Source organism: Acipenser ruthenus, chromosome 7, assembly GCF_902713425.1.
Source record: "Acipenser ruthenus chromosome 7, fAciRut3.2 maternal haplotype, whole genome shotgun sequence".
Taxonomy (NCBI): Eukaryota; Metazoa; Chordata; class Actinopteri; order Acipenseriformes; family Acipenseridae; genus Acipenser; species Acipenser ruthenus.
In genome coordinates, this window is record NC_081195.1 from 60,654,034 (window position 1) to 60,674,588 (window position 20,555).

The 20,555-nt window shown below is 37.2% G+C and overlaps 2 protein-coding genes across 3 annotated transcripts in view; one reads left to right on the forward strand and one right to left on the reverse strand.

The window, feature by feature from the left end:
* LOC117415491 (glucoside xylosyltransferase 1-like) overlaps positions 1-20,555 on the reverse strand; it is a 231,337-nt gene that overhangs the window by 94,268 nt on the left and 116,514 nt on the right. The gene's annotated exons all lie outside the window — the stretch shown is intronic.
* Positions 1-20,555, forward strand: part of LOC117415490 (PDZ domain-containing RING finger protein 4-like) — a 127,486-nt gene that overhangs the window by 73,949 nt on the left and 32,982 nt on the right. Inside the window, exon 1 of one of the 2 annotated variants that reach the window (XM_034025936.3) lies at positions 11,895-12,191. The exons of the other annotated variant lie outside the window; for it this stretch is intronic. Within the exon in view, the coding sequence (XP_033881827.1) occupies positions 12,123-12,191 (69 nt within the window). The 5' untranslated portion in view covers positions 11,895-12,122. Of the gene's footprint in view, positions 1-11,894; positions 12,192-20,555 lie in introns of those variants that run through there. 2 annotated transcript variants of the gene reach the window in all.

Sequence of the window (20,555 nt, forward strand, 5' to 3'; positions counted from 1 at the left end):
TTCATTGTTATATTGTTCTTGCAGTGTTGAGTTCCACTCTAATCAGCAATGTAATACTTTCGGAGAAATACGGACCTCAGAATAGTCTTTCTGCATTTAATGTGTGAAATAGGTGGCATTTTAAAATTAGTTACAGAAGAGTGAGTAAGCAGAAGCCAAAAGTAAGTCTTACATCATTGTTGCAGTGTCGCTTGCAGATAGTGTTACGTATAACTGAGTAACCAACGGTTGATTTGTGAATATTGTTCCCCTTTGGTTTAATCAGTTGAGCGCTGTGATGCGGAACCTCCATTCCCCATGGGCCGCTGTCAGGGCTATTAATTTATCTTCCGTGGATTAACATTGTCTTGGCAAATAGTACAGTGTGGCCTTGGTAAGGAAAGGCACCTTAGAAAATATACTGACTTGCAGTGACCTAATACCCTGGAATGGAACGGTATTAAAGGTGGTCTGAGTGAAATTCACATTTAGGATATTTGATTTTTATTGTTTATCCATGGCCATAGGGTATCTGTTGGAAAACAGGGTGACCTTTGCCGGCCTAGTTTGCTGTGATCAGGTGTATTGAGGTTAGCTTCGGAAGACTGCTTATTGGAACATTTGATTAACAATGTATCAGTTGATATGGCTGTTTATTTGACTGGACAAAAGACATATTGTGGTAAGCACCTAGGCCTTTAGTGACCTCGTCCCGGGTCATATTAAATTACATTAGAAAGGATTTGAGGAAGTTTTATATATATTCTCCTGTACTTAACAAATACCACATCATTACTTGTTGGTAATAAACTTCTGACCCAAGATTCAATTTTAAACATGTTATTGGATGAGCAGGATATTGAACTTAAGAACACAATGATGTCCTCAACATCGCTTCTAATTTAAAGTGAAATGTCCTCATACGATAGGTCTGCAGCCATGGCAGTTAATAGGCCCCTACCTCAAGTTTCCTTTTATTTTTAAGCATTTTGCTCTGTTATCAACCTCTCCATTTCTTGTATTTTTGGTTTGTTCCATAGAAGCTATGTTGAAATTACAGATACTTACAGATCACCGACATTTGCTACGACATTTGCCTTTCTCACTCAAGTTCATAAGACAGTTTCACTTTTAGTTGGCTTGTAACGGTTTTGATGAAAAACGATGGTTGAATTTTGCAGCAGAAAATATAATTGACATAAACAAATGGTTTGATGTCATATTTGCCGGTATCCTATTTCACTTTTACAGTATGCTAACGTGCTTGCACAGCTTTTTTTAACAAACCAGAAAGCAATGAAGTACTCACTTTTCCCCAACCTTATTGCATACATATTTATATGCAACCTTATTGCATACATATTGCAATACACTGACACACAAATCCAGGTCTTTGTCATGCTTGCTTCAGTACTGGTTTAGTAGACTTCAATTTCAATAAACACATTTTCTTTTCTGTCCAGCCAGCACAATGTTGAGTTATGTTATTTACATGGATGCACTGCGAGCAGTAGAGAGCTATTTTGCTGCTGAATCTGGGCAAATAGTTCTTTGTCATAAGCTCTGTCAAACAGCATGGTTGCTATGACAACTTAGGCTACATAACCCATTTGGGAAAATACTTGTAGAACCTAACACTCTATCATTTGTCATTCAATAATTTTGTCTTCATAATAACTAGAAAATCAATGGTTGTCCTCTGAGACAGTTTCTTGGAAGGGCAGACACAATGTTGGCAATTTGCAGACTATAGTGCATTATATTTCAACAGTAGTGCTGATCAAAAGAAGGCTATTTTGAGAGGGATTGTGTTAGTAATGTTAATATTGTGATTGTAACCATACTGTTTGTATTTTTGTTACTTCTCAGCTTCATAAGGTCCCACGTAAATGAAAAATAAAGGCGCATTTACGGCTTATTCTTGATGTCAGGTCGTAAAGCATAGCACAGTAGCATTAGTTATATTTCAAACTGTGTTCAATAAACGCAAAGCAGTTTTCAGGAAGTTTCAAGTGTTATTTGGAAAACAAGTAATGCTGTAATTAGGTTACCGCTTGAGGATGGTGAAATTATAAACAATACATAATGAATAAAATGGCTGACATTTTTATATTGTGACTTGTTTTAAACATTTTACTGGTATCTAACTGAACTATAAGATTTTTTTTTATAATTAACCATGTCCCTGAGTCATCCATTTAGCAATTGGCTTCAAAAAGGGGGTTTGAGGGGGGGAAGTTATCAAAGGTCTGTAAGGTGATACACTGTGCATTAACATATGAAACAGAAGGGACATTTGACCCCTCTTGCCCTCTAACCTAAGGTCAAACTGGATACAGTGTCATGGGCTTGTACTCCTTCTCAAACAAGCAATATTGTTTCATTGTTTAACTTTAAAGCACTGACTGACTCCATTTTCCTAATTTTAATTTTGGTTGCATTTCTGGTGATTTATTGATTTATTCTCAATGTTTTCAAATGTGTTTTTATGTGTAATATTTATTTACAAGTTGTCAATACTTACATTTGTTATAAAGAAGTACTAAATGAACATGAAGCCCTGACAGCTCAAGGCATTTGTATAAGTACACTACCTTATAATTGCCACCTTGTGTTTGAAGTGGTCGTAATAAAGATTAACAGGTTCTTACTATGTACCATACAGTATTTACTACTTGAAGGAGTTTGAGGAGGCTTTGATTACAGTAAATTGTTGGGTATTTTTTACTACCCCAAGCTATAGCTGTAGTAGAACAGCTTTATGCTTGTATTGGCATACATTACAGACGCACAATTTTTGACTTTCAGGGGACCACAGTGTTTTGCCATCTGTACAGATTGTCCTATAGATCTGTTTCAAGTTGTAAGACGTAACAAAACTCTGACTTACAATCTGGAGGGTATTGACTGTATTGACTGCCACTCTGCCAGCAGGAGGATAACAGACTAATATCAATTAAACGTGTGTCACGCGCTGTCTGTCTCTCCTTGTAGCCATCAGTACAACATACAGCCCACTCAGATCTCGCACCATAAAGTGAGAGTCTGACACCTTGGCACAGCAACAGCTCTGTATTGACTGTCCCACAGTAGAAAGTTTATGTCACAGAAATGAAAGCTTTATTTGAGGACTTTTATGGGTTGCCTTACATCTGGAAATGCTGTTTAAGTGACAGTAGTGGTATTATAACGTTTTGTAGGCTCCACATTTCCTCAGGAGCCATTTTCTATATGTCTCTGCACTCCTGCTGAAGCAGAATGTTCTCCATAGCAACCTTAACATTTAGTTACAGTGTGTGGAATGGAGGTGGTGGAGGAGGGGAGGGGTGCTGATCTATCATGTAAAGTACATGGCTGCATATGTCAAGCTGGCTGACGTTTGTTTTGACAATATGAATGCTGACAGATTCAGTCCCTCATGATCGGATTATTTTGTAAGGATTTTCTTATCACTGCGATGCTCCGGTATCAGAAAGCCCAGTGCCTGCATTAAACATGAAAGAACATGAAAACCCATTCAAGAGACCAAGCTGACCAAAATCGTGGTGGAAGGAAGTCAAGTATTGAAGTTAAAACATGCCTGGCTTTCATGTCTGTATAACTGAGGAGATAAAAGGTTATTGGCATGCTGACATAAGTGCCTCATTAAAGGTTTAACTGCTGTAGATATAGCTTGCAATATAGGAACCTAGGTGTAAATTATGAGCCAATTTAGCATTTTTGCATTATTCACTAATACACATTACCTTTTAAGCAAACAATTTAATATCACTGATGTGCAACCTCATTGCACACGATAACATTCTTCTTTTCCTTTTTCAGTGGAAACCACTGTCATTTTCTATGTATTTATTTTTATTCCAAGCAGAACAAATAGACTTGTATTTCGTGAAAACAAGTTGGCATATATTTTAAGAATCATATTTCACATTAGTGATTCCCAGTTTTCCGTAATGAATGAAACTGTGTATTGATTAACATCAGGCATACAGTAGTTCTGAAGCAGAAACATAACACTGTATATTGCTTCATTGTAATGTATGCGTTAGCAGTGGCCCAGTGAAACCATGGTGGGTGTTAGGAAGAAACAATGGAAGCTGTATTATCTACTAAAAGTAAAGGTGCCATTGAGCAGCTGAGAAGGAAATGCTTCCAACTGTAACCAAGAACCGAGGAGACAAACATCTAAAAAAGAGATACCAAATCCCCAAACTCTATGACAAAGCACTCCTTGCAAGTTGACATGTTCTCTTCCTTGCTTTTTTTGTGATCAGATCTCAGATTAAGAATCCTTTTTAATACTTTGCAGAAATCTATTGAACGATTGGAAAGATAAATCTGGGATTTGCTTTGCTAATTTCTTGCAGGAAGTTTGAACAAAAGAGGGGCACCTTAGAATAGAGTTTTGCTGCTGACGCTTTATTTAAGCCTCCTGAGTTCATCCGACACTTCCAGATTGTCTCCAGAATTGCTGGTTGAGGGTTTCAGGTTAGATGGCGCTTTTCAGTGCTAGGCTTGTGGCTTGGTGTGCTGTAATCTTTTTAAGTACCTGTACAATAGCAGAACAGCTGTTACAGGCTCCAGACTGTAGTATGGCGGGATATTAAACAATGGGTAGGGTTAGCCTTAAACAGACTGGTGCATCTCTTAGACAGCTGACATAGCAACCTGACACTTGATGCCCAAACCCCCCCCCCCCCCCCCCATGTAAGGTAACCAAAACAAGGTTGATCAGTTGCAAACTGAGATTTTACTGTGGATGGGGATGGATCCAAAACAGAGGATGCTTTATAATGCATTCCATGGTCTGTGGAAAATGAATGCATATCAGATAGAACCATCTTAAAAAACATTTTTAAGCTCCTTTGAAATGTGATGCCTCCATAGATCGTAGTTGTTATTATTATTATTATTATTATTATTATTATTATTATTATTATTATTATTATAATACTATTTATAATAATAATAATAATAATAATAATAATAATAATAATAATAATAATAATAATAATAATAATAGTAATCCAATGCGACGCTCCCTTCGGAGTCCCCAGAGAAGACCAGCCTACTTCGCACAGCAAGGACACGAACCTGCGCTGTATGACTCACCCTGTGTACCACACAGCTGCCAGGTGAGCCACTCGGGGGAGATTTTGATAACGTATGAATACACACAGTCAACATTTCTTGTGTGACAGGGCTTTCTAAATGACAAAGCAAGATGAAAATGTATTTAAATGTAGTTGTCATATTTTTTATTGAAAAAATGCATGATGCTTGAAATAATCCTGCATTTAATATTCAGGCTTCAGAATGCTGTGTTCAAAATTATTGCACCTTTTAGTAGATTTGACAAAACAAAAACAAATCTGAATGTTGTTTGAATGTTGTAACATGAGTCCCTTCTAGAGCTAGCTCCTGCTGTCTTACTGCACTGATGAAGAAGGGGCGACTGCTGAAACCTGCTGTTTTATATTGTGGTGTACGAGAAGTGATGGATTTTTGTGATTCAGAACCTTTTATAAGGCTCATTCTAGTGAAGCAGCTTATGGAAAGGGACTTGTGCCCATATGTAATTAACTAGTATGCCATGTGGGAGGGAAGCCAAATGTAAGAAGTATTATAGCTGATGCTGTTGCTACACATAACATTTGTATTAGGCTTGCTGGGTCAACCAAAGTTAGGTGAAAAGCAACCTTGGAGGATATCACTAGCACGCACCTGCCATTTCTTCCTGAGCAACATACGAAGAATCCGACCCTTCCTCACCAACTACTCCTTGGAAATACTCGTCCAGGCCCTGGTACTGTCCCGCCTAGACTACTGCAGCTCCCTCCTGGCCAGCCACCCGGCGTCCGCCACCTGTCCGCTCCAGCTCATCCAGAGCTGCTCGCCTGGTGTTCTCTCTGGCTCGCTTCTCCCACGCTACTCCACTGCTTCGCTCACTCCACTGGCTCCCGATCACCGCTCGCATCCAGTTCAAGACTCTTGTACTCGCCTACCGATGCCTTGACCAGACTGCACCCAGCTACCTCCAGACCCTCATCTCTCCCTACATGCCCACCCGGCCTCTACGCTCCGCCTGCAGTAGAAGACTGGCTCTACCTCCTCTAAGCTCCCCTGCCTCCAGAGCCTGCTCCTTCTCCACCCTCGCCCCGCAGTGGTGGAACGACCTTCCTACGGATGTCAGGACTGCCCAGTCCCTGACCACCTTCCGGCACCTCCTCAAGACGCACCTCTTCAGACAACACCTGTAAAACTCAACTCTGTATTTCACTTGTATCTAACCCTGATGTAACTATCAACACTCATTTCAAATCGTACTGTGTTTTGTATTTGCTCTTATTAGGACTGAAGTCATTGTATTTTGTATCTTGCTCTTAATTGTACTGTAATTCTTGATATGTATTTTCTGTATGCAACTGTAAGTCACCCTGGGTAAGGGCGTCTGCTAATAAATAAATAAATAAATAAATAAATAAATAATATACTGTACAGTACAGGCTTCAAGTTACTGTTAATTTGATAATACAGGAGGGGATATAATATAAGCTGACCTTGGTACCTCACGAAGCTTTCCATTTTAAACAAGGTGCCTGTAATCCTTCTGCAATATGCTTGCATATTAAAGTTATTTAAAATGTACTGATATTCTTAATATTTATGTTTAGTAAAGTTGGGGTGAACTGTAATGAGAGATGTGGTTAATGGGTGAATTCAATTACTTTCCTCTGGCAATTGACATTCTCATCTTAAGGACAGGAAACAATGAATGCAATAAAGAATGAACTCCTTCAATCTGGTTTAATGAGAATGGCTTTTTTTTTTTAACACATTTCAAAGGCCAGGTCACATTGGACACATTGTAAATACCCTAGGGCAGTGGTGCCGTAAAGCCTGCAGTTCATTTAATACAATAAACATGATGACAAAGTGCACTGTACATACTCTCGTTCTTTCTTTCGTTCTTTTTTCTGTTATGTAAAACATTTGATAGCCTAGAAATATTACACCAAGTTAATGGGATTAAATTGCCAGCACCTTTTCAATGTGGTGCCCCTGCTGTGCATAGAGAGAATAACAGAGTGAGAGTCGTGTCAGCGGTGCTTTGCAAACTGCATGACCAGCCAGCAGGATTATTTGCTGGTCGGGGTTGTGTTGGGGTCAGACTGTTACATTGGTGGAGGTTGATTCAATGAGGCATAGAACTGGTATTACCTCAAGCAGGAAAATACTAGTGGTCATTGTGGTTTGTGAGGCACCATTTTAGATTATCAGTAGCCGTATGCATTGCCCTATCAGGGATTTCAGACTCACTCTTCTGTTTTGATTCCATGCAAATTCAACACATAAAATGTAATGTTATTTGTTTTATGCATGTTGTTGTTGTTGTTGTTTTATTTTTACATTTTATAATAATAATATTACAAAAATGAATATTATAATGATAAAAAAAACCTCTCAAACTCTGTTTTTGTTGAATGTCTATGCAGGAAAAACAGAACAAACAAGGTGCTTCCTGCACCGAGGTAACTCAAGTGGCATCCTGTCAGAGAGAAATCATCAGTGAAAACAGTATATGTTACAGCTGTTGCTGCAGATCCTCAATATATTTTTTCCAACACAGTTTTATTTTAAAACTAAACTGCAGCAAAAACTAGACCTTACAAGTAACATTAGTATAAGTGAAGTTTAAATAAATAAATAAATAAATAAAACACATTGGATTTATAGACCCTTAATTTAGCACTAATCTTGGACCACCTTCGCTTTACCTCAGATTTAACAGTTTTTATTTTTCCAACTACACTTTACTGTAACATAACTATTAACAAGCAAGTAGAGGCCTGTGTCAAAAAGCACTTTTATGCACTTATTGTAGCAGTCTCCATCTCCCTGTTTCACAAAACAATGTTTCAAGACAGAGCGGCAATGATTGAAGATTACTGTTTTCTTTCACTTCATTTTCTACTGTACAGTAAAACTGGGTTTAGCAGACTGGTACTATCTAAAAGTGGTTTGTGAAATTGGCCCCAATTAATGTAATGCCTCAAAAGTGTTTGTTTCTAGTTATGTGTGCAGATAGTCCCGTGCATAGAACATACAGAAAAATTATAAATTTTAAAAATAAATAAATAAATAAAATAACACATTGTCTGCAGGGTGTCTCATTATAATTGTGTACAGTTTCTTCAACAGAGATCTCAAACAATAAGAGATGCACGACCTACAGTATTAACTTACACTAAACATCATGTATCAGTCACACTTGGATTGGGTTATTATTTAAAGGGATACTAACCAAGGTATAATGTCAGTTAGCTCTAGCTATATTTACACTGGTCCTTTAATTCGGCTGAAATAACTTTTTTTTTTTTGCTTGTATTTTATACTTCAACTTGGTATATGCAGATAACTGGAAGACATTACAGAAACTTCAGATTAAACATTGCTTCTGATTCCTGATACCCAATCACTCAATCTGCTGTGTAGTTCAAATGTAATTCAATCATCTAATTGTTTTACTTTACATTATTTTATTTTTTTTTTTAAATTGTGTAAATCTGACTGGTTTATTTATTAACAACTCAGAAATTACATTGTACCAAGGTTTATTGTAAATAGATTTTTTATTTTTTTTTTACATTCTATATCATAATCTTGCAAATTGAAAGCCTCTCTAACTTCAATCAGAGATAATGCAAAAATATTATAAGATAGACATAAAAGTAAACACTGATTGAAAAGGATATTGGTACACCACCTGCTGTAATGTGTCAATGTCATTCTAGAAACCTTCTTCATTGAGCTTCTGCTCGGTCCTATATTACATATATATATATATATATATATATATATATATATATATATATATATATATATATATTTTGTGTGTGTGTGTGTGTTATAAAGGCATCATAATTTTGTGCTTTGTTCTGTTTTTGAATTTCACACTCCAGTGAACCAAGGTTAGCAGTGCAGGTGTAGGTGCATTAAAATATAATTTTTGTAGAAATTGAATTCAAAAATCCTGGAATGGCCCCTTCAGCGTAAAATAAATCACTTTCCCATGGCCCAAGAGGGTAGCCTCTTGATAAATTACTTAAGAATCCCTGTTCTCGTTCGGGAGAGAAACAAATTGGGCAAACTAGGACAGCAAGGATGTGCAATCATGCAGCAGTGAATTCAAGTATCCTTTTAATTAGTTTCAACACTATCTATACAATAGCAGCTGTAGAAATGATCTTCATTTTAAAATGACTGTCCACATTGGACCATGGGGATAGTGTTTAATTTGAAGCAAAAGTTTAATACTGCCTGCATCCTGTCAGGAAGACCACATTAATCCCAACATGTCAGTGCCACAAGGGAGTTAGGGAGAGTGGGATATATCTTCATTAACTCGATAAAACCCATTAGTTACCCAAAAGCCTATATACCAAAAGACATAGTTAATGAACATTTTAAAAATGTTTCAAATAATTTTTATATAAATATAATGGAATATATTTTAGTGCTTTTTTTGTTATGCACTGTTAACCCGTAATAAGTATAACATAGGTTGTAGGGCCATCTTCCCATGTATAATTGTGTGTAAAACACCAAGCAGTCAACCAATAACTTGGAATGTCCCCAGAGGTGTTGGTTAGACCATGCATCTAGTGTTAGGGTGATGTGGCATCCAATTGGATTCAGATCCAGTTATCAGGCCAAGCTACATGCAGTCATACTTGAGGAAGGAACCAGCATTATATCTGTCCCAAAGAGGGTAACTAACAAAATGATGATGTTCCTATCCACGGCTCAGGGACTAGTTTGAAGACCACAGTAAGGACTTCACAAACCACTCTTGGCCTGCCCAATCATTAGATTTCAGTCCAGTTGGGATCCAGTGGGATGAAATGGTCAACTAGCTAAGGAAAACGCCAACCCAACCTTATGTATTCTTGTTTCATCAGACTGAACAAGGACAGCATCTGGTTGTTACATTGAATTGTGTGCCTCCTGTACCCCGCCATCTAAATAATATTCTGCAAAGATATGTCTGTAACAATTAGAAGACAGTAGAAGACATTGTACAGTAGATATATTGAATTGTATGTTTTTAATTACTTTAAAAAGCGTATTTTCTTATGTTTTGAGATGCTGTCATTTAGTGAATGGTTAGTCGTGCTTTGAAAAACTGAAGATATCCTTACAGATTAATTTGACATTAATCAGGACTAAGACCGATTGTATCATGTCCAGTAAATAACATGAACTATATCACTATTTCTAAAGTGGACAGGACCTGGTGCAGTTATGGTAAATATTATAGAATTAAACTTCATTAATAAGTTTGCTGAAGATTGCTTTACGTGGCCAGGTTAAAGATTCTACTTCACATTAATTACATTATAGTATTGGTATGAGGAACCTGCACAGTACCAGAAGCCCTGCTAAAAATGTAAGTGAAACCTTTCTTAGAGGGACAGGGATAGAGACTGTACTACAATAGTGGTGGCATTTACTGTTACAAGTGCATTCTTCCATTATAGGGTGAAGTGGTAGATTCGATACATTTAATTTTCTTTTAGAAATGGGTAGCAGGTGGGGGAAGCAGTGATTTCTATGTATGTGTGTATTTTCCACCTACTAATAATCATAATAATATTTAAAAAAATAAAGTTGTTCCTAAATAAACAATTAAAAATGCAATTATATCTCCAATATGGCCTTTGCCACAGTGCTCTTGCCAAATATTCACTTTCTGTGAGTTGAAAGAGGCACTTCATTACAAGGAGCTGGTATTACGACGCAACTTGAAAGTCAGCGTTTAGCGATCTTTAATAACATTGAGTATTAATGGTAATGATGCTGTTTCATGTAGGTATTGGCTTGGCTCTCCTCCAGCCTGTTAAGTAAAATTAAGGCCTAGAAAATCAGATTATTGTATCCCAGGGGAGAGGGCTGATAGCCAGCTGATGACTGTCGATCTACTCACAACTCTGTCCCTGTGCTGTAGACGGAAAGCCAATTTGTTAAAAGAGTACTCGTTAGCATCACTTCCTATTATCATAAGGGAAGAATACAGTAAAGTTCCACTCAACAAATTATAAAACTATGCCTTGAGAGACACTATTGGTCTAAGTCTTGAAAAATAGATTTGCTAGCACATCAAAATTGGCTGACAAAAGACAAAAACAAACATCCACTGTGAAAAGTGGGTTGCATTTTCTTTCCTTTTTTAATTTGTAATTTTACATTTAAAACAATAAAAAATAATTCAACAAAAGACCAACACATTATATATATATATATATATATATATATATATATATATATATATATATATATATATATATATATATATATATATATGTTTCGCTTGATTCCATTAAATTATAGATGTTTCATTTGATTGGTTTACAGTCACTTCCCTGCATCTCTGCTGCATTGCTAAAAGCCTAACTATTTGGCATGTGCTTATTTTGGGAATACAAATTTGAGCTTTCTACATTTTTCAATTGCTGTAATCCTCAAAAGATGACAATCAAACCAGCTTTATTTGTGATTAAGTCCCATTTCACTGCCTCTGCACAGTACCCTGCTTCTAATATGAGAATAATTCCCCATCCCAAAAGCACGGATAAGCTGTGCATTTTACCCAGTTATTGTTTGAAATGGCAGTTCAATCCTGGTACTCCTCAATAAAAGCAAAGGTGTCACTAACACAAAGGAGTGTGCATTGTTTAGCAGTGGAAGGATCCTTAATTCGTGAATACTGAGCTAGTATCGGAGGGAGCTACGATACCCCTCCCTGCAAACACCTCGTGTCATGAATAATCAATGAGCACCTTATTATTATTCATGAGTTGGAATCTGTGTAGTCATGTGCATTCAAGCTGAGACAGGGGGAGTGTTACCATGAACTGAGTCAAAACTCTGTGTGTGTGATACTGAGAGGAAAAAGAGGAGCGTGCTGCTGTACACTGGGCCAGCTTCTGTTCCGAGCTAACACTGGTGTGTCTGTGTGTGTGTCCTGTGCCAGATTGACTGATGAGAAACAGTAGTCAAGTCTGGAGGGTGATTCCCTGTCAGTTCAATTGCCTATCAGTTGCAGGGGAAATTAGAAGCCTTGCTATTCTCCGCTCACTATAATGGGCTGCAATCTGTGCTCTTTACAGAAAAAAGAAGAACACTACAAACTGCTCTATGAAATAGCTCAGGTAAGTGTGCTTTTGGTGAAATTGTTGACAATGTTTAGCTGGCTCTTAGGATTTTTTTCTTTTTTTAAAGAACAAGATAATGGCTGTTTCACAGGTCAGTAGATGTCAAAATAGTTTTAGCTGACTTGTGGAGTTTCCCGGGGCTTCTTAACTCTGAGATGTCACACTTCTCAAACATTGTTTGCTGGATGAAATTGCTTTTGTGGTTATTGCAGGTAACCTCAGCTCTACATTGGTGATTCGAATTATGTTTATACATTTATTTAAAGTTGTTTTATTTTTTGGCTGGTGTCAGTGCCTGGGTGCTTTCTTCAAGTTGTTGTTTCTTTTAAACTTATTTTATGTATTTATCAGTGTATTTTATTAAAATAGTCTTGTAAACCTCTAAAGAGTGTGGTATTATTATAATGTCACAGGTGATTCAAAGTTTCATAGTGTTCTTCCTTTGGCTTCTTCACAGATCACAGACTTGTTTGTTAATAAGAGTGAAAAATTGAGTGATTTGTATAATTTATTGTTTCACATTAAACAGTGTGTTTTGTGATATTGGGAACCAAAACAGTGCAGTTGCTTGTGTTTCCCTACTACTTAGTTTTCAAGTTGGGAAACAGTATTCTTAATGCAACAGCAGTCAGCCTATATTGGAAATTGTACGCTGTGAATATATTCTATTGACGGTATTCATGAACAAAATATTTTGTACATTGCTGGTGGTCTGCTGGCACAGCAAATGCTAAATGCCCCTTGCATCCCGTAGAGTTCCTCAAACACGATTCATTTCACAGTGGGCTAATTACAAAGCAGATTCGCTACACATGAATCGCCGTCTTCCCGAAGCTGCGTTAATGAACATTTTCATGGTAAAGTGATCACAGGCTCATTAGCTACTTTATAAAATGATTCTGTGCATTAATTAAATGTAAAATGTCTCTTTTATCGCCACAGAGAGGAAAAAGAAGATTAGCATTGTTAATTACTTCCAGGGACAATGCTTTTTTTGAGTAATTTTATCGACTGTAAACTTAGAAGATGCTTAGAGTGAAATTGTATGAAATTAACAGATACCTGACTAACGATCACTCTCATTACTCAGGGCACTTCTGCATAGCCCGTCTCCAGGTCCACTTTGCAGTGATTTTAACATAAAAGTGTTCATTGTCTGTTATATTCCTGTGACTAAATTATACAATAATGTATTAGGTACTGAATAACAACTAAATGCAACATTCAAAAGCCCAAACTGCACCTTACTTTGCTCTAGCTCTATTATCAAATGCTGTTGGACAAGTGATAATAGGGGGCTTATTAAACAAAGAAAAAACTGCACACACAATTTTCTTGGGTCTCCATTTATTAGAGGAAACCTACTGCTCCAGATTCTGAAGCATTATAAAGTGTGTTTGTACAGTATAGTACGGTTGTAGAGTTAAGAAGCTTGTGAAATAGCTGCTGCTTATGCTTTCTACTCATGGAATTTGCGGTAACGATTTTAATCCCTGACAGAATCTCTCAAATGTTCCAGTGAAGTAATGTAGCATCAGCATCCTACACTACATCCCATTATTTTTTAGGGTAAAGGCAGAGATAAGGTACAGTATCGAGAGAAAACAGCAATGTTACTTCTGACATAAGGACCAGCCTGAGAGCGAGCGGTTTCTCTCACAGGTTTATGTACATCCTAGCCTGGAAGTGCCAGGATGTTTGATCAGGGACATCACTACAGTATCGTACGAAGCAGTTAGAAGCAGCTGCTATCAGAAGACGGGAACATCCCTGTTTGCATTTCTGAGTTGTATTTGTAAGCATGTGTGGCTGGATCTGATATAATGAAATGAAAGGAGCTTGCTCAAACATTAGCACTTGATTTACCACTCTCGTTTTTTCCAATGTTATGGTCTTGTAATTCCCAGATTAGAGTTCTATTAGGATTGCATGTCTTGCATTTCATGTAAATTAGCGACCGCCTCAAGTCACACAGAATGATAGTCAGTGTAGCAGTACACCAAAAGAAAAAAACATGGTCATCCAAACAGTATGTAGTTTTGTTTTGTTTTTCACACCGAGGATCAATTTTGACACAATTCCTGCATGCCTGACCTCTGTACCCAGTGAAGGATTTATAACTTTGGTGGTATTGTTTGGACAAGTAGTTATTCAGGACAGAAATTTGCCTTTTTTGTTTTACACAATGGTGGGGCAAATTTCAGATATGTGTCAATTCTCTAAGGATGAAAGTGTAGTAATTTTCTTGTGGTAGAAATATATCCTTAGTGGCAAGCCATTGAGTATTAGTGTTGGACCTTTAAGCATTTTAAACTGGCACTAAAAACTTACATAACAACACACCGAGTGGCTTTTTTCCCCCCTATTTTTTAAGTTTCAATGTAGTGTTTCAAGGTCTGCTTCATTGTTTCCTAATGTGACTTAGGCTATGATTTAAGTTTCCTGTTTCCCCCGTTTGGAAGTATTAAATAGTATGACAAGGAATTATAAAGCAAATCTTAATAATTCTGTGTAAATGTTTCTAAACAGGTTATAATGCGATTTACTCAATGACATTTCTTAACTTTGGAGAACATGCCCTAACAATGCCCCTGTGTTGTCAGAAATGTAGAACTTTTGTGTTTTGGTACTTCCACTCAAAGAGTAAGACTGGGATTGAATATGTTCATCATTAGCTTTAGACGCATGGACAGTTTCCATCTTGTATTTTTAACAATAATGTAACCTGTTGGTTTCTGTTTACAGACAGACACGTGTTGAATGCTCTTTCCAGTCTGTTTTACTGGCTGTCTGGTTTGAGGCACAAGAAGATAACTTGACCTGGTCAAAGAGTTACAGACAGCGGTTGTGCTTCGATTCAGATCACACTAGTCCCAGCAGTACCCAACTACAACCACAAGGCTACACTAAAGTTCTGAGGCAATGTTATTTCGAGATCAGTCCTCATTTCCAAACATGTTAATTACAACAGTATGTGTGTGTGTATATAATCTATATAAATATAATCTTCCTTCCTACTGTAAAGTACATTGTATCCCAAATGAGGAACACAGTTTATTAAAAGAATTCCCTGGACTGTGTCATGTCTTGACATCACTGTAAGCTCTTGGCATAACCAGCAGGGTATTGTTGACAATCCCATTTTGGGGCAGACTGTAAGCTTCAAATAATTCCCTTTGTCATCAACACTGACAAGCAGAAGTACTGTAATGTGTCGTCTGTGTGGCTGGCACTGTTTGTCTGAAGAAAAAAAAAACAGCACGATTTACTCAACATAATGTAGGACTGACTGACTGGTAGTTGACTGATGGGGGAGGAGGGGGGTGGGGGGGCGAATGGAGGTCATTGATTCTCTGAAGTAAATATGTTATATGTAACATTTGACTTTCAGGATAAATATGCCTTGGGGCAATGTTGCCTTTTCTTCTAGTGTCTTAGTGATTTTGACCTAATCAGTATCCTTATATTGCTTTGTGGAAAAAAATCAAATGATGGCACTACAGTATTACTGGGGTTATTAACTTGTTTAGAACCATTTATACATATTCTTGTGCATCTCAGAATGTTATATTGCCCAACCTATGTTGTTGAACCTTCAGCTGGCTGTGTCACCTCATCAGAAGCTTTTCTATCTCATGACTATTAGCTACAAATGTACTCATCCATCTCCTTGTCCCATTACATTTTTGTGAATGATGTTCTTCACCCATTAAAATTGATAGGAAAGAACAAAGAAAAAGAAAAATGTGTTGTTTGATTGATTTTGTGTCCACCAGCAAGATTACTCTAAAATATAACATAGGCTGTGGACCTATTTCTGAGACTGGAGGATGACAGCAAATTTACTGTGTACTGTATATCTGAGTGCATATTGCTCAGTCTCTTGCATTATGATGATTCTGCTCAAAAAGTACTGCATTTCTTTTTTAATCAGGGTCATAATCTTTCACAGTGTACTGACAATAAATATGAGTGGGTGTTGAGGTTTAATCTCTGCATTTACTGTATACCTTTACAGCTAGTCAGTTTAATATGAGGCAGTCTAGCGGTATAGGATTTAATGGGTATTTGATGACTCAGTCTTTTTCAACGTTTACAGTTTTCTAGCCCAAGAAAATACTGCTGATCTTTTTAACTGAAATGCTGATTTCATTTTCCCCGGACTAAGTTGTATGAACAATATTAAGTTGCTTTAGACACTGCGGTACCAGGTACAACCAGTAATTGTATAATAACAATAATAATGTTCCTTGGCTTTTCTGGTTGATTTCACACGTAGCAAGGTTACAACTCTGAAAGCAGTATTTCTTGGAAAATGCAATAAATATGAATAGTGATTGTACTGAGATCTAGAGATCTTATTCGCTATATTACATCTTTAGCAGGATGGAAGTTGAGGATTTAGGAGGTAGTTGATGAATTGACCTTTTCCAGTTCTACAATGTTCTGTCCCAAGAAATGTATTGCTGACCTTTTCTGCTGCAGAGACAATCCCCTTTGCCCCTATGACTAGCCCGTGGGAGCTGTTCAAAATGAAATGTTCTACAATATCCAATCCTCCTTTTTTAATATTAGAGAGTGCCTCCCTTTTTACTGTTAGTACTACTGTTATTATTGTCTGCCAGTTAATAAAGTAGGTTAGCCAACAGCAACTGCATGAGCCACAAATACTATTGATTTACGGGGCTTTCATACAGTGACAAATTCTCACCACAACGCCAACAAAAGAATAATGAATGTGTGTGTGTGTGTGTATCCTGTTAATCCTTTTAGATGCTTAAGGGCTATAGCCTTCTATATTAAAACATAATCCTTGAAAAACAACGTTTGCATGTTTGTTTCAATTTTAACTTCAGTTTTCATCAAATTAGTGCCTGATCAATAAAGCTCACTGTATACAGTCCTTGCAAGCTTACCAGCTTGCGTTGGGTGCTGCAGTCTCAGTATGGTCCCTTCCTTTTATTGTTAGACACTTGCATGAGGAAGTTGCATAGGGAGCAAAACGTAAAAGAAGGCAACCCTTTTTGACCGCTGCACCACTACAAGTAAACGATCAAGTATGCAAATGACAATCACTAATTAGATGAAAATGTAATTTTAAAAATGCATCATTTTATGCAGGGCAAAATCTATTTCAGGTAATTATTTCTTAAGTACATTTACTAGGAATAACCCATTTAATATATTTTTACAGCAGTCCGGCAGGAAATTATCAGTACGATAATCAATGCATTGTAACACGTTCACTGTGAAGTTCTTAGTAACAGCTTGATGCATCTTGACAATCTACTTGCAAATGGGTAACTAATTCTGCTGAAATTACTTGTGAGACTCTTTTTCTGTAGCTTTGCCGATAAGCTGTATTCAGGGAGGCAGAATGAATGTTCATTTAAATCATCATTATTTAAAAAAGGGGGTCTTGTGCAATTAAAATTGACTACTTGTGTTGAAAAATCACCCTTTTCTGCTGTGCACAGCTGAGATGGGCAAAGTGCTTTATGTCCAATTGGAAAATTACTAACGTCTATCTTACAGATCAGCAATGGTGTGTGCGTGATCTTAGTTCCACTTCATTAGCCTGTAGTGAATTGATTGTAAATTTCAAGGTTGTCTTTTGAAGATCATTAGTAAAGAGTCTGTGTGCTAATTATTGTTTTGAATGTTTTGAATGTTTTTTTTGTTTTTTTTACCATTGCTATTATATTTAAGCTGTTATTTTAACTGTAGTAGTTTTCAACATTGTTGTAACATTAAAATAAAATGTAAAAAACAACAAAAAATATTTTTCTATTTTATTTTCTGTAATAGAGTGTTTACTGGCTCTTGATGGGCTATTTGGTCTATTTGATGCTCAGAATTGTATATTGGATGTTAATGGCAGCTAATTACATGGTTATTTTAAGGGCTCATATAAGTTGTTTGTTTCTAGTTCTCTAACATTACAAGGTGGAAATTGCACTTTGGTATAAAGACCTTGATACATCTGGACCTATTTGGCTTTATACAAAGGAAATCAGTAGAAATATTGCTAAACTTTGAGGGGTTGGGTTCAAACCCATCTTGTAGAACAGCAGACACATGCATTGAAGCTGGGTCTCTAGAGTACTAATCCACTGTGCCACAAAAAACTGCATTAATCAGATAGCCCATCTAACAAATCCCTCCTAAACTTTCGCTTATCTTTGCAATTGATTTGCCACAGTTAGTCGTACAGGCCACCTAGACATCTGCCTTGAAGATCAGCAATGACATTTAAAAAGAAGGCTACAGCTGCCGTGCCCATTTTCCACACTGATAGGAAAGTTAAAGTCGCAAAGCCCTTGGGAAGGCTGCTCTGTCTGTCTCTCTCCAGATGTGTGAGAAGGTCCTGTGCCCAGGGCACTGCCAGAGAATGACTGATCGTTAAAGGGGACAAAGAGCAAGAGCCAGCAGCATCACAATGGGCCGGGGAGACGGGGCAGGCTCAGTGTGACTCTGCAGGTCATTCCCAGTGCACTCTGCTGTTCCTGATAAGACTGCATGTGACAGTGGCTGATGCTGCTGTTGACACACCTCCATGCTCTTTTCAGATGCAGCAAGGCTTTGGAAAGAAACGATAAGGAACACAATGAATAACCAACAAAGCTAGCTGGGTGAATGCAGTCATTTGCATTACAGCACTGCTTGTGGTAGAATGACAGTGAAGAGCAAAGGTAGACCTGGTTACAGTACCTCAGCTGGAGCTCCTTAGTATTCAAATGCAGTTATTTTAGTACACAGATGAAACAAAGAAACAACAGGATCACAGATTACACATACAGACCATCAAACTATAATGCTACTGATGCATTTGCAGTGTAGCCAAGGATTTCTTGGGCATATTTGTTTTTTCTTTGAAAAAATACAGGGCTTGTCTTAAGTAAACTCAATTCTTTGAATGGTCCTGAAAAAAACCTTGAACTTCTGCAGCTATGAACCCAAACCCCAGGTAGTCCTATGCAATACCTATATAGAGCTTTCCCTACATATACAATTCCCGATCTGCAGGTCAGAGAAAGGAGGATGCTGGTATTGTTTAGGAAGAGTTGCGGTCTACTAGAATCTGTGGCTGTGAAGAAACCTAGCCCCCAACAAGGAGAGAGAGAGAGAGAGAGAGAGAGAGACAGAGAGAGAGAGAGAGAGAGAGAGAGAGAGAGAGAGAGAGAGAGAGAGAGAGAGAGATTTAAGGTTTAGACATTTTTTGACCCTTTTAACTCATTATAAAATGCATTTACAGTACAAAACTCGAGGTTAAAGGAACTATACGCTTCAGGGAATACTAAAACAAGCTTAACCAATACACTTTAAAACAACTCATTGCCAGAGGTTAAAGTGGCTTTAGGGAAAGAGTTACTGTAGTCTCTGTCACATGCAGCAACCAAAATCTTTATTTTCTATATGTAGTAATTATTACTGTCCTATTTAAATGTTGTGGACTATCCTAGTTTTATACGGTGATTTCTATAGATGAGTGCATTTGAATATAAAGTTCTTCATGGTCTACGTACATGTAGCGCTTTCAGGACAAGATATGAAATGTATCTTTTCAGTAACCCAATAATACAAACTGCTGTTCCACCTCCTTCTTGTAATCTGGTCAGGGTAATTTGTGAGAACAATCCATCTTGCATTAATATTATTCATGAAGTGATTTGTACTCTTTCTTTAAACATTTCCAGCACCATATTATACTGTACACATGTACATGCATGCGCATGTCCCCAGGAGTCATTTTTAAAAACCACATGATCATGTTTGTTTATACCATCAGGATTTCCTACTCCATTTTTTTGTTTGTTTTGTTATTTATTTATTTTTAGATTTTTTTGATTTTGAATCATTTTTCTCTTTTTATATTTGTTGGAACCACTTATAAAGCACTCCTTAGGGAATCTGTTCTGTATTCATCCAATTTTATTTTCTGAAAAAAGGCTGGTTTCTCGCAACTGAATAGTTTATCCTTCTTCACCATAATATATAGACGCATATATCTTTCACTGATGGTAATGTTGTATGTTGTAGCACCAGTGTTTTATTGACAGTTGCTGAAATAAGACATAGATTGTTAATCTTCATACACAGTTTGTTTACAAGTCATATGTGAGGAGATCATCAAACTACAACAGTGAATATGGGGATTTCACCAACAGGCAGACTGGGGAACCTATTCATAGTTTACATGGGTATTGTCTATCTGTAATTGCAGTGTTCCAGTTATAATATTGGTGTGCAAATATGCTGTGAACCCCTGTGAGTGGACTTCAGTGCTACTTTGTTTCGTTTATGATTTGGGTGTCCATGACTAATTTCATTTGTTAATCTTCAAAACACTGCAGTTCAAAG